The sequence below is a fragment of the Panthera pardus genome, unplaced genomic scaffold (genome assembly GCF_024362965.1).
Source record: "Panthera pardus isolate Hobbes unplaced genomic scaffold, ASM2436296v1 HiC_scaffold_6, whole genome shotgun sequence".
NCBI lineage: Eukaryota > Metazoa > Chordata > Mammalia > Carnivora > Felidae > Panthera > Panthera pardus.
In genome coordinates this window covers 51,064,757-51,077,264 of record NW_026526991.1, presented here as the reverse complement: position 1 = coordinate 51,077,264, position 12,508 = coordinate 51,064,757, and the positions used below count along the sequence as shown (strand labels likewise).

Below are 12,508 nucleotides of genomic sequence, written 5' to 3'. Positions count from 1 at the left end.
GCACAAAGAGGGCAGTTATGCTGGTGTAAATCTACATAGATTTAAGCGGCAGAACTGAGACTCAGATTTGGGCATCTAGCTCCAGGGCTCTACGGTGCTTAGACAGGCAGGCAGGGAGGTAGGTATACAGATAGATAGGCCAGGCAGAAAGAGTCACATTAAAAAAAAAATTCTGTGATCTCCAGAAGTTAGTTTAATTCAACTCAGTTTTGAATTCAATTGAATTTTAACTGATGTGTTTATAACGACCACAAAAACTAATTATGATTATTTCTCCAGGATTCTGAAATATTCGACAAAAAAGGAACTGGATAGGGTGGTATATAGTAGTGTATAACTTAGGTATATGTAGCACTTAATAAACCTCTTGTAAGACTCACAGTTGTTGTTGTTGTTGTTGTTGTTGTTGTTGTTTTAAGCTACCTTAAAGGCTCTTATGTGACTGCTACTCTCCTTTTTCCTCAGAACCCACTTTCAAACATTGAGTCCTATGAAAACCAAGTAAAAAAGGCACAGAAAAAAGGAGGCATAAGATAATAACTTTCCTTATGCCCTATTCTCTAATGTCTCTGTGACTAATTCTTAAAATTCACAGTTAGAAAAACTTCCTCCTTTCTCTGTGCCAACCACAGAGATAATATTAGTACTGGCCAAGAAAAAAAACATTATGAATCTGTTCTACAGTGACCAAAGACAGATGAAACCTACAAACCGCCCAAATCAGGCAACATTAATAAAAAATATTAAGCCCCTCCAGGCCCAGCTCCCAGCCCTTCGGTCAAAGGCGTTGGTGACTGTCACTGTACCTTTGGGTCCTTTCCCAGCGGGTGAGGAACTGACACTGAGCTAGCTATTCCTTTCGGCTTCTTTACCCACTGCTTTTACTTCTCATATTTGGAAAATGTTTGATTCTTTCTTAAAGTCTTACATTGAAAGGGAAGAGGGAGGGAAATTTGTTCTATTAAGGCATGTGTAAAACCACATGCTTTGGGAAGTAAGTTTCATGGAGAACATAATCGGCTTCCAGCACTAAAGAATGATATGTTTGCCAGATTCTTCTCCATGGGGGCAGAGTGGGAGATGTCTGCCTCACGAGTGCAGTAATAGCTCACTGAATTCAAGTGTGCTGGGTGTCTTTCTTTCTTTTAATGTGTGTTTCATTCACACATTTATTTTCTTTTTGTTCTACCTTTTTATTTAGTATTTTTCTTTTCCATTTTCTCATTCATCCTTTTTATCTTGGCTTGGAAAAAAGTAACTGATTGAATGGTTTCCATACCAGAGTAATCACTTGCATTTTATTTCCTAGTTTCTCATTCTTACCACTAGTTTTCATCATCAGTTTATCTTTTCTTAAACTTTCTGTTCTTTCGGTTTACATAGCCTTTCCCCCTACTCACACTCTTCCCATCATTGTTGGGGGAAGTGGGGTAGGAAACCTATCTGATTTGCTTCTCCTCTTTCTAAAATTCTTGTTACATTTTGAGTTCACGTGGCTGGTCCTTACTCTGAACTGAATTCACTGATGGGGTTCACAAGAAGACTGTCTTACTGCCATGTTATACAAATGGACTGAGATTCCATGGGCAAAACCAGTATGCTTAACCTGCTTGCTGGGCAGTATGGCATTTTTTTGTTTGTTTGTTTTGGTTTATTGGCCCCTAATTCTAACCTTAGTACTTAGGATTCTTCTTCTTTCTTTTGTTTTTTAAAATTGTGACATGGATCTTGCTATGCAGCGAATTAGGCCTTACATATATGGGTAGGAATTGTAAACATGTTGGGAGCCATAACTTTTTATACCACGCTATAGTTTTTCCGTGTGTCCCGTGACTTCTTTGGTAATAATATCTTAGTAAGATTTTACTGGGAAAATTAAGATTGATTCAGTACTGTCATCACTTTTCAGAGAAACCTTGCAGTCAGGTCCTTCTAAAAGAATTGCTCCGTAAGAAACCCAGCACACTGCCTGATCTTTGAGTTAACAGAGCAGAAAACAAGCAAGGGTGGTAGAGATTCTTCATTGCCTTCTGTTAGGATTCCTGCTTGTGGAGGAAATAGGTTGCCTGGCTACATTCTGATTTTTGTTGCAACCATATTTGTTTTCTTTTACTATTTTACCTACTGAATTGTATTCTAGTTGTCTCTTTCAAAGAGGGTCTTTATCTTAAATCTGCACATTTTAGTGGGCATGTGTCTCTTCTTCCTTGCTGTGGCAATTTTCAGCAAATTTTCAGTTTTAAAGAATTCTTAAAAATGTTACTGAATTTACATTTTTCAGCTAGTGATAAAATATGTTGTGTCTATCCCAGTTTCACTGACGACTATGAATAATTGTTTGACAGTTTCTCCCTAGTCCCCCACCCCCAGCCTGTTAAGCAGTGCTTTGTCAGGAGTTTAAATTCAGTGCAAAGAGGTAAGAGTTGCATGGTTTAAGCTGTAGTGCAGAGGAGTAAGTCCCTCCTGGTGACACTTGGGGAATTCTCCCTTCTTTAGACCCAAATTCTACATGTGCAGCAAATGGGCGACCAGTAAATCACCGAACTTTTCGTTATCATCCTTAAGGAAGCCATCAGATTCCTGGAGTTTACCTACGTTGGAGTCCATTTATGACTGCTGCTGTTACTGCTGGAATCTATGGTAGAGTCCCTTAAGTTTGTTTTCGATCATCCTTAATTTGTTCTAAGGCAGCCAAAGCAACAGAAAGGTAAATATCCACCAATACAGAGTATTTTTCGAAAGTTAAACAGTTTTTGGTAAAACCCCAAGCCTTATTAATCTTTTGCAGATGACAACTCATATATTGCTGATGATTAAAGATACCCATGTGTTACAATAGGGTTTCAGACTCACAGCCCATCTCTCTTTTTCTTGATCTTTCAGTAAAATCATAATGCTAAACTGGTGACTTCACAATCATTTCCTTGGCAAAAGATTAATATCACAAGCACAGAGGAAAAGAGCCCTACTTACACACAAGTGTCTTCAATAACGGTGGGAGAAAACAGGATACTACTGGCAAAGTAAATTGCTTTTCTTCTTAAACTCTTTTCTCCTTCTCATCCTGCCCCATGTGCCCAAGTGTAAAAGCCCTGCTTTGAAACTGCTTCATCTTGTAGATCAAACACTTAAGAGAAAATGACAATAATAAAGCCCAAAACATCCTAGGAATAGCTAGGAGAAAACCCTCTAGGACAGTTGGAAATACATCAGTGCGCAAATATGTAACTGTGTTGAATGCACTATTTGTGTTTCTTATGCATACAATTGGGAGTTGCGATCAGATTTTAAGGAATTATGTTAAATTTGATGTTCCCTTTGTGTGTGTGTGTGTGTGTGTGTGTGTGGTGGGGTCCCCTTTGCCTCGGTTCTCCCTAGGTTCTTTAGTTGCCAGCTTTTCTGAGTGGGAGGCTTCGGTGATAAAGGATTCCTTTGGGAATTTGAAATTTTTCTTTTGAACAATTATCTCCTGTGTTTTTCAGAACTCGAGCTAGAATATTCAGTTGTAGTTTGTATTTTACCTATAAAATAAATGCATAACCACTTTAAAACAACTTTCAAAATGCACACTAAAGATTTTACCCTGAAATAAATCATTAACAGCAGGTCTCACAGATTTCTTCATTGGGCAGCCAGTTTGTTTCAGTTACAACCAGGTGTGCTGAGATCCCAACACATTGCCAGTTGGCTGGGGCTGGGGAGGCAGAGCTCGAAGGCGGCTAAAGAAACAATGCATCACTGACAACTTCCATTCATCATCCCAGCCTTCGGCCAGGGATAGAAGCTGGAAAGAATGGGCTCCATGTGCGCTCCCCTCAGGGAGGAACCTTCGGGCCTCAGGCACTTTTAAAAGAAACCCGCTCATACCCTTCTATGGGAGACTGGGTGTACCTGGGAGAAAGCAGAAATGGCGCTGTGTTAGGCTTCCTGCAGACAAATGGCGCTGCAGCCTTGCAGGCATCGGAGCGGGCAGGTACGTCGTATAAACGACCACCTGGCCATGTTTGCAAATGCCGCTCCTCCCTCAGTTTTCTGAGCCCGGTGTGAATCTTCCAGAACACCCTGTGGCAAGCATGATGAAGCTATCACTGTGGTGTTTAGGGGACTCCCACCTTTTCTGAGGATTTCCCTACCCCCTCCCCAACCCATAGAGTTGTCCGCAAACCATTTTTGTTGCCTTTTTCTTTTCTGACTGTAAGTTCTCTTCCTCACCCCCCTCCGTCTTCATTTTGGATTAAGGACATCTAGAATCTGTGTTTCTCTTTCTGTGTAACCAAAACACCGGTTCCAGATTTAGCAAAAGAAACTGCAGACCAATGGCCAACTCATTTCAGTAGATTCAATTACTCTAATTTGGAGTTTTTCAAGACGATTTGGGAAGTGAAGACCATATAAACACTCCTGCATAGCTTCAAGTCTATCCTTGCGGTGCTTTATTTTTAGAGTAAGGTAAACAGAACCATTTTCTAAATATGCCCAAGAGAGGATTAATAAAGGTAATATCATTTATTTTGCCAGAGAGCTGTATTCTCTCATTAAGAGACAAAACCAGAAAACCTATTGGAGGCTCTTATGTGAAAAGTCTGCCTCTCAGATGCCAAGTGATCAAAGTGCCAGAGCTGTGTGTGAGATCAGTAATTGTGCACACATACTGGTCACCGAGAGCACCAGTTCCTACTCTTGGCCTGCACACTGACTGCTCTGGCAGGCAGAAATAGGTGTTTTCCTGCGTCCATTGGGTAAGCATATGGATTTTTACTGGTGCATCTTAGCTGCTGGTGCCTGAAAGTTTGGCCTCAATTGTTTATAGAAAGGAAAAGCAATCTGAGCTGTCAGCCTTGATATTACCTAAACCTGCATAGAATGCGGTAAAATAGTGCAAGATTTGTTTTTTAGGCCTGTTTCATATTTTCCAGGCAATAGATCAAATCAGTTCAGGGTTCATTTTTAGTTCTTTAATAAGCTGACACAGTATGTTGGCAGTAAAATAAGAATGCACTTTTAACATGGAAGTGCCATATAGTCAAAGTTGCTATTTGTGCTATTTATTAATAACTAGAGAACCCCCGAGATTTGAGTGTAGCACTTTGAGTAGAGAAACTGAGATTCTAGTTCTTTCCATCGTAATGAGCACCGTCCTTCACTTCTCTCTCATCATCTCCATTTGGGCCATTAGCCCAACTCCCGTGTCAATTCCTACTTTCTCTCCCTATAATTGATAAGTATTGTGCACACCAAACAAGCACAATGAGAGGAATTAATAAATCACCTTATAGGCCTTTTCTCTCCCGTTCTTCCCTAAATCTTGACTCTGCCATCTGCTTGAAATGTTCCTCGAGACACCCACTGCTTCACTTCCTTTGGCTTCTTATTCCAGAGTATTCCAGACTACCCCAGGAAAGCAGCCCCACCTCGTCGTGCCTGCAACGTCAGCCCCCAACCGTGAACACTTCATATCACTGCCTCTTTTTTTCCCCTCTCCTTAGCATTTATTTCCGCCTACCACACTTGACAGTTGGCTTATTTCTTTGCCTGTTACCTGTCTCTCCCGCTAGAAAAAGTAAGCTCCGTGAGGCCAGGGACTGTTGCCCATATCTCCAGTGTCTGAGACAGCACCTGGCAGGGAGTAGGTGCTCCATAAATATTTGTTAAATGAATGAATGGAAGTCATCTGCCCCGGGTTTTAGTTTCCTAGTTACATGATGGATGATGTGTTTTCATAGCCTGTTTGAATATGGTGCACTGACGTCTCCATATCCCTCACTCCTGTCCCTGCTGAGAAGGGGTGTGGGATAGGTAAGTATGACATAACACTGTTGTCACCTGGAGCCGTACCCGGCATCGGAGTGGTTAGCGCAGGGCTCTATTCACCGAGCCAGCCTTCCTGGAGAAGCTATCTCTGGGCTGGATTTCTGTTAAACCCTGTGATAGCCAGTCGTCCCTCCTTCTCCTTCCATCTGGATTCTGGGCCTCTTCTCCTTCCCAGGTTTTTTGGATAGTCTGTAGCATGGATTTGAGCTTATTCCTTCTGCACGTAAGAGAGTTCACGTGGGTAAAGAAACCAGCGGCACTCCACCTACTGGAAGCCAGAATAAAACGATTGTGTGGGCTAGCGACATTTCTATTTGCCTTACTTGCAGTCCTGGTGACCATGACATAAATCTGTTGAGCCTTGCCATTGCTTTGCTGGGTTCCAAGAACATCCAGTGCTTGTCTGATGTTAAGTTTTACTGCCCATGAAAGCAAACATCACCTCCGTCATGGCCAGTTAAACAGTATCTTTTACAGTGGACTTCTGCATATCTGAAACCCACCCATCCAAAGCCAAAAGTAATGCCAGTTGAGGGGGGGGGGGTGGATTTTCTTCTGCCATGTTTCTTACAAGGGGAGATCAAGGGTCAACTCAATTCATAAAATTACTGCAGTCCTTTTTCAGCTGGCTGAGAGACTTCATAGATCAAAAAATACAGTGGCTCCGAAATGATTTCTGATATGCACAGTTCTGGTGTTTTTTATTCTCAGCATGTGGTGCAAAGCCTGCCAGAAACCATCTTTGCAGCTATTGACAGGCGGATTAGAAATCATCCATGATGGTTTCCATCGTTTCTCTACAGGCTGGTCATCCATTTAAACTGCTGAATGTGAGTTCCTCTCAAAGCCCGCTTTGTGCGCGCTCTCCCTTAATGTTTTGCTCTTCTCTTTCAGTGTGGTGCTCACCTTGGGCACATTTTTGATGACGGACCTCGTCCAACCGGCAAAAGATACTGCATAAATTCGGCTTCCTTGTCGTTCACGCCTGCAGATAGCGGCCGCGGCGCCGAGGGAGGCCGTGGGGCGGGCAGCCCAGCCCAGGCAGACAACGCGGAGCTGTAGGGGAGAGGGGAGTGATGGAAACAAGTGTACTTAATGCACAGCTTGTTAAAAAAAAAAAAAAATACTCAGAATTGTCTTAGATATATTTTTTCAAAAAATAGAAGGGCAGTTTTGTGCTATCGATATTTTTCTTCTTTTGCTTAAACAGAGGCCCTGGCCATCAATGTATTTTGCTATTGACTAGATCCAGAACTGTTTATAACTTCAGCGAACGGAGATAGCTGTGGCAAACGTCTTCACAAGCCACTTGAGTACCATTTGGCATTATTTTCTTTGAGCACATAGCTTCTTTTGAGATTCCCTGCCCCCACCCTTGCTTACGAGGTGGAAGGCGCTTGGCCTTCTAACGTGAAGATCGAGATCCCCTGTGCAGCAGAGAGGGCGCAGCAGCGGGGGGCCGGGCACCCAGACCTCTAGACGCATGGCCCTGCGGCATTTGTGCAGGCCCACCTGAGATAAGGGCGGCCTGGTGCCTTGTGAGACTTCTCAGCTCTGTGGAAAGTTTGAGCTAAGGTCGTTTATTCTCACTAAAGGGGTGTGAAGGTCTAAAGTCTTTCCTTATGTTAAATTGTTGCCAGATCCGAGGGGGTGCACCGAGTGTTGTGGCAGAGAGTAAACATTACCTCACGGTTAGGCCTTTATTTTATTTTATTTTCCATTGAAAACATTGGAATGTAAGACAACTGTAAAATGCTGAGCCCCATTTTGTCCAAAGTCCACAAAGAGGAACACCTGCCATTGCCTTTTATAAGTCCGTGCCTCCGCACCTAATGCCAGCTGCAGCTGGAAAGGCATTTTGGTGAATTCCACTGTGTAAAAGAAAATACTGGGGACAATACACTTCATCAGGGCAGCGGAAGGAAGGGAGCAGGGAGGACCAAGGAGGAAGTCCTGGGTCTTAAAATACCCAGAGCTGAGCAGAAAAGCTGATGAGATACTGCAAGTAACAGAGCCCAAAGTGGGGGGACCTTGCACACAGAGGTTCACATGACCTCTGGAAGGAGGCTAGGGGGTAAAACGGGAAGAAGCAGGAGCTCAAGTCCCACCCTTGACACTTCTCTGCTGTGTGACACGGGACCAGCCGTTTAGCCTCTCCATGCCTACTCTTCATGTGTAAACTGGGACTTACAATATTTATAAGATAACCGACACTCTCAGGGCAAAGTCACTATATTGCTGTACAGTTAAGATCAGTGTTGTAAAATTAAACTGATCTGGTTCTAATTGCCTCAAAGGCTGAAGCCCAAGCATTTGAAATGGAAAGAAGTGGAGAGAAGGTTGACTTAGCTGATTGGTATGGAAACAGTTGGGCCAAGGGCCAGAAAGTTTTCTTTGTAGCAATGTGGCTGGTTTCACTCCGAGAAGCGCTGCTCAGTTGCTGTGTAGCATTTAGCCTGGTGGAGTGGGGGGCGCTGTGCACAATTAGGTTTCCACAGGTATGAACGGTGGTGCTTTCAGATGACATTGCCGTAGCCAGGTGCGAAGGTACAGCTTATGACTGGTGTATATTGTGTTTGTAGCCTTGACCGCGAATCCTGAAATGCAGTCCTGAAAAAAATTTCCTTCTGTAAATCTTTGAAGGCTGATGAAAACTGACATCTTTCCTTGTAAGCACCAAGACAAAAATAAGAAAGAGGGACCCTTGACAGTTTTACAATGAGAAACGACGAGGAGTTAAAATGGGAAGTGACAAATCAAAATGGCAGTGGGGTCACGTCCGCATTCTTCCATGTGTCTACACCACGTCCTGGGGAGGCCCTGATACTCTGGTGACTGTGTCGTCACGTGGGCCACAGCTCCACGTAGCCTACGCTCTTCCAGATAAGTCACGCTCTTCCTTTCCCAGCTCCTGGCTGATTCGCCTCGGGCCCTGGGATTTTTCTGGAAATGAGGTGTAAAATTCAAGACCACTGAAGCCTCAGCTCCCGGACCATCCTGGCAGCCTGCCCTGAGCTCACAGAGGGAGCCCCATCCTTTCCCAGAGACTGGAGGATCCCATGGGGGGTCGGCTAAAGACGGGGGCCTCCTGAGACTTCCCTGCCCCAGGGCACACCCACCCTTTGGGTCACCCAGCCCCTCTTCCATCACTCCAGCTGTGCGTGGTAGCCTGCCCCAGGGTCTGCTGGACACTAGTGACCATATCTGGGTAGACAAGGAAGATGAGGAGCTTCTTCCCTTCCGCCCAGAGATTCTGAATTCTCATTGTCCTTTCATTTTTATTATGGGGCCTAACATTGCCCTCAACAGCTCCTTCTTTTCTAACCCTTTGTCTTTGTTTCAAGGAAGGCCGGTTTTTCTTCTACCACATTTTCCAGCATCAACTTGAAGAAAAATGCAGCATCCACTGGAAAAGAAAAAAAAAAAAAAAGCGGGGTATATGCATGTGGTTTAATTCCAGATTGCTTTTGAGTTTAAGTGGTATAAAATTTCAGTGTATTTCTGTCTTATGTTAAAGAAATATATTACTAAAACGTCGGTGAGCAGTAATGTCAGCTGTCGAGCACTAGATTTATTTTTGCAGGATATGGAGTGCAATGAACTGAGTCAATATGGCAAGGTGTAGGTGATCGGTGAGAGTTGTGCCATTTAACATAGGAAATGCATGGGACTTTCCCCCTCTGCACTCCAGCTCTTGCTCTACCATTAGGAGACGTGGGCTTCTGCTGGTGTGTATAAAGTACATCCGTCCCGTCGTGCAGAACAGATCTGAAGAAAGCAGCAGCCTGTCTTGTATTAGAGAACATTTCTACACATTTAAACTTTTCACTTCTTAGATGCATTTAAATACTTATTGCAAATGCCATAGCAACTCAAAAGCCTCTCCATGTTCATTGAATTGAGATGCCCTGCTTCAAACGCGGACTATTCTGAAAGGGATTCTCGTTTGTTCCGAAGGTCAGGTATTTTTGTCTTAGACAGCTTTGTAATGATTTTTCTCTAAACGGTTCAAAACTTTTGAAAAACGTTATGAAATTTTCATTAAAAAACCCTTTTCCTATGTTTATTGTATACAGAAATTATGCAATAAAATTTCTTTATAAAAATGTTTTCTTCTCTGACTCCTGAAGTCTCCTCTTATTGTAGCCCGGACACATGGACCATCCATTGGAGTTTGCCAGCCCGCTCTGTCGACCTCCTACCGGCTGATACGTCTGTAGTTTGTAGAGAGGGCCTTTTATCTGATGTGGCCTCTGTTCGCAGGGGCTCTCATCACAGGGTCGAGTGCCACTGTCCATACCCCAGGCCCCAGGAAAGGCCTGCAGGGGTCGGAAAGATTGGAGGAAAGGGATACGTTTGCAGAATTACCCAGCCTTCACCTCAGCAGCATCTTTAGCAGCTCGTGTGCTTAAAATACGGACTTGGGGGAGTTCCTTCATGACAACTCTGTGGATAAAAATGTAGGAATGATGCCATGCTGATGCCTTGGCTTCTGTTAAATACTTTGCCGGGAAACTCACACCGTCGTCAAGGATGGGTCTCTGGGGTAGCCCATTAGGAGTTCCCCGCTGCTCACAGATGAAATCACCTTTCAAAGTCATCTGTACAGAAGCGTTTCAGTATAGGCGTATTTGTGGTGGAAATCTTTAAATTGTTTTGGTTTGGTTGACCTGTTGATTCTGCAGAGGTGGTGAGGTGGCGAAGACCTTGGTTTTCAGCCAATTCCTGGGACCCTAAAATTCACAGGCCGGCAGTTTCGTGGAGCGGACCTGAGAACTGTGCTTCTTGAAAAGTGCTTCCCAGACTGCAGCGCTGGCATGACCCAGGAGCTTGCTACGCAGACAGATATTCAGGCCTTCCCCCCAGACTCACCACAACAGCAGTTCTGGAACGGAGCCTCCACAGTTTGTGCCTTAGCAAGCCCTCTGTGTGATGAGGGTGCTTGTTCTAGTTTGACAGCCACTGCCCTGGGACTCTTCGTGAGAAAAAGGCAATCAGTATTCATTTCAAAAGCATTTCCTGATGACTCAAACACGCCTTGTATTATCGTCACTGGTTGTCTTTCTATAGAGAGAGGTCAAATGGTTTTCCCAAAGTGTCATGGCGGTCAGCTGCTCTCGTCCTTCGCCGCCCACTCGTTCGTCTTGTTCTGGAGCCCCAGTGTGTCCTCGTCCGCAGCCAACACCTGAACCCCAGTTTGCATTTGCGGGTTGAAGCCGGGCTGCCCAGCGCTTCTCTAGAACTGCAGGGTGTCTGTGGCGGGGCTCGGCCCAGCAATTCCAGGAGCTAGAGAACAGACCTCAGTGCACAAATTGACACATGACCTTTCCCATCCCCCCTATTTCCTTGTCCCTGTACCTTTTATCATCACCAACACGGGTTTTATTTAAAACCATCAGATTTTTTTACAAGGTGGCCATGTATTCGAATCGTGACTTTTTTTTTTTTTGTCAGAAAACTGCTGTCATTACCCGTATCTTAATCACGAAATGAATTCTAAGAGATGTTAGCATACAAGAAAGGTTGAATTAAAACTTGCCCTTGGGGAGGGGTGCCTGGGTGGCTCAGTCGGTTAAGTGTCCCAACTATGGCTCAGGTCATGATCTCATGGTTCGTGAGTTCGAGCCCTGCGTCGGGCTCTGTGCTGACAGCTCAGAATCTGGAGCCTGCTTCAGATTCTGTGTCTCACTCTCTCTCTGACCCTTCTTCCCTGCTCCTGGTCTGTCTCTGTCTCTCAAAAATAAACATTAAAAAAAAAAAAAAAAAAAAACAAGAACATGTGTCCGGGGCGCCTGGGTGGCTCAGTTAGTTGAGGGTCTGAGTTTGGCTCAGGTCATGATCTCACAGTTCCTGAGCTCAAGCCCCGCGTTGGGCTCTGTGTTGACAGCTCAGAGCCTGAAGCCTGCTTCAGAGTGTGTGTCTCCCTCGCTCTCTGCCACTCCCCTGCTCATGCTCGCTCTCTGTCCTCTCTCTCTCTCTAAATAAACATTAAAAAAAACCCAAAACACTTGGGGACAGATTTCCAAGCACCTGTACTGACTTCTAACTAAAGTTTATTATACACTGCGTAACCGATAGATAGTGCACAATTTTGAAGTGGTGCACATGCCACAGCAGAATGTTCTAGCCAGAACTCTTCCCATGCACTTGCTCCCGGAGGCTAGCCTCATCCTGGACCAACCTGGAGAAGGATCAGCCAGACAACGACTGCAGGTTCTGGACCAAGAGCCTGCTGTGCCATCACGCAACCATCACAGGTTAGGGCCACAATGACCTGAGATCTGGGAACCAGATCAGATCCCCAGGCCCACATGAGACTTTTCCAAATGTTAGGCTGGCTGCGGAACCACACTAACTTGTGGGATTACGTGCCGGGGAGCCTCATTCTTATTTCAAGCTTTGCACTCCCCCCCCCTCCCCCGCAGTGTCCACCACCGATAGTCTCAGCAAATACACTCCCATGTTATCATCCCGGCTGGGCAGGAGCCTGACAGATTTGCAGGAATAAGCAGCAGGCAAGTCAGCTAGTAGCGACTGAGTGCTTACTTCAGCACTGTACTGGCAGGATGAGGGTGTAGAAAGCTGTAGCCATAACTAGAAAGCAAAGTGAGGCAGGGTGTCTGTATTAGCACAGGAGATAGTTGGTAAGAGTTAAGCTGTGGTTTCCTGAAGCTCTATCCCCAAGGCCCTCAGCTTC

The 12,508-nt window shown here is 44.6% G+C and overlaps 1 protein-coding gene across 2 annotated transcripts in view; it reads left to right on the top strand.

The window, feature by feature from the left end:
- The window catches only part of MSRB3 (methionine sulfoxide reductase B3), a 172,664-nt gene extending 162,745 nt beyond the window's left edge, over window positions 1–9,919 (top strand). For both annotated transcript variants that reach the window (XM_019455013.2, XM_019455014.2), the window contains exon 7: window positions 6,706–9,919. In XM_019455013.2, the coding sequence (XP_019310558.1) occupies window positions 6,706–6,873 (168 nt within the window). In that variant the 3' untranslated portion in view covers window positions 6,874–9,919. The remainder of the gene's footprint in view (window positions 1–6,705) is intronic.
- The last annotated feature ends 2,589 nt before the right edge of the window (window positions 9,920–12,508 follow it).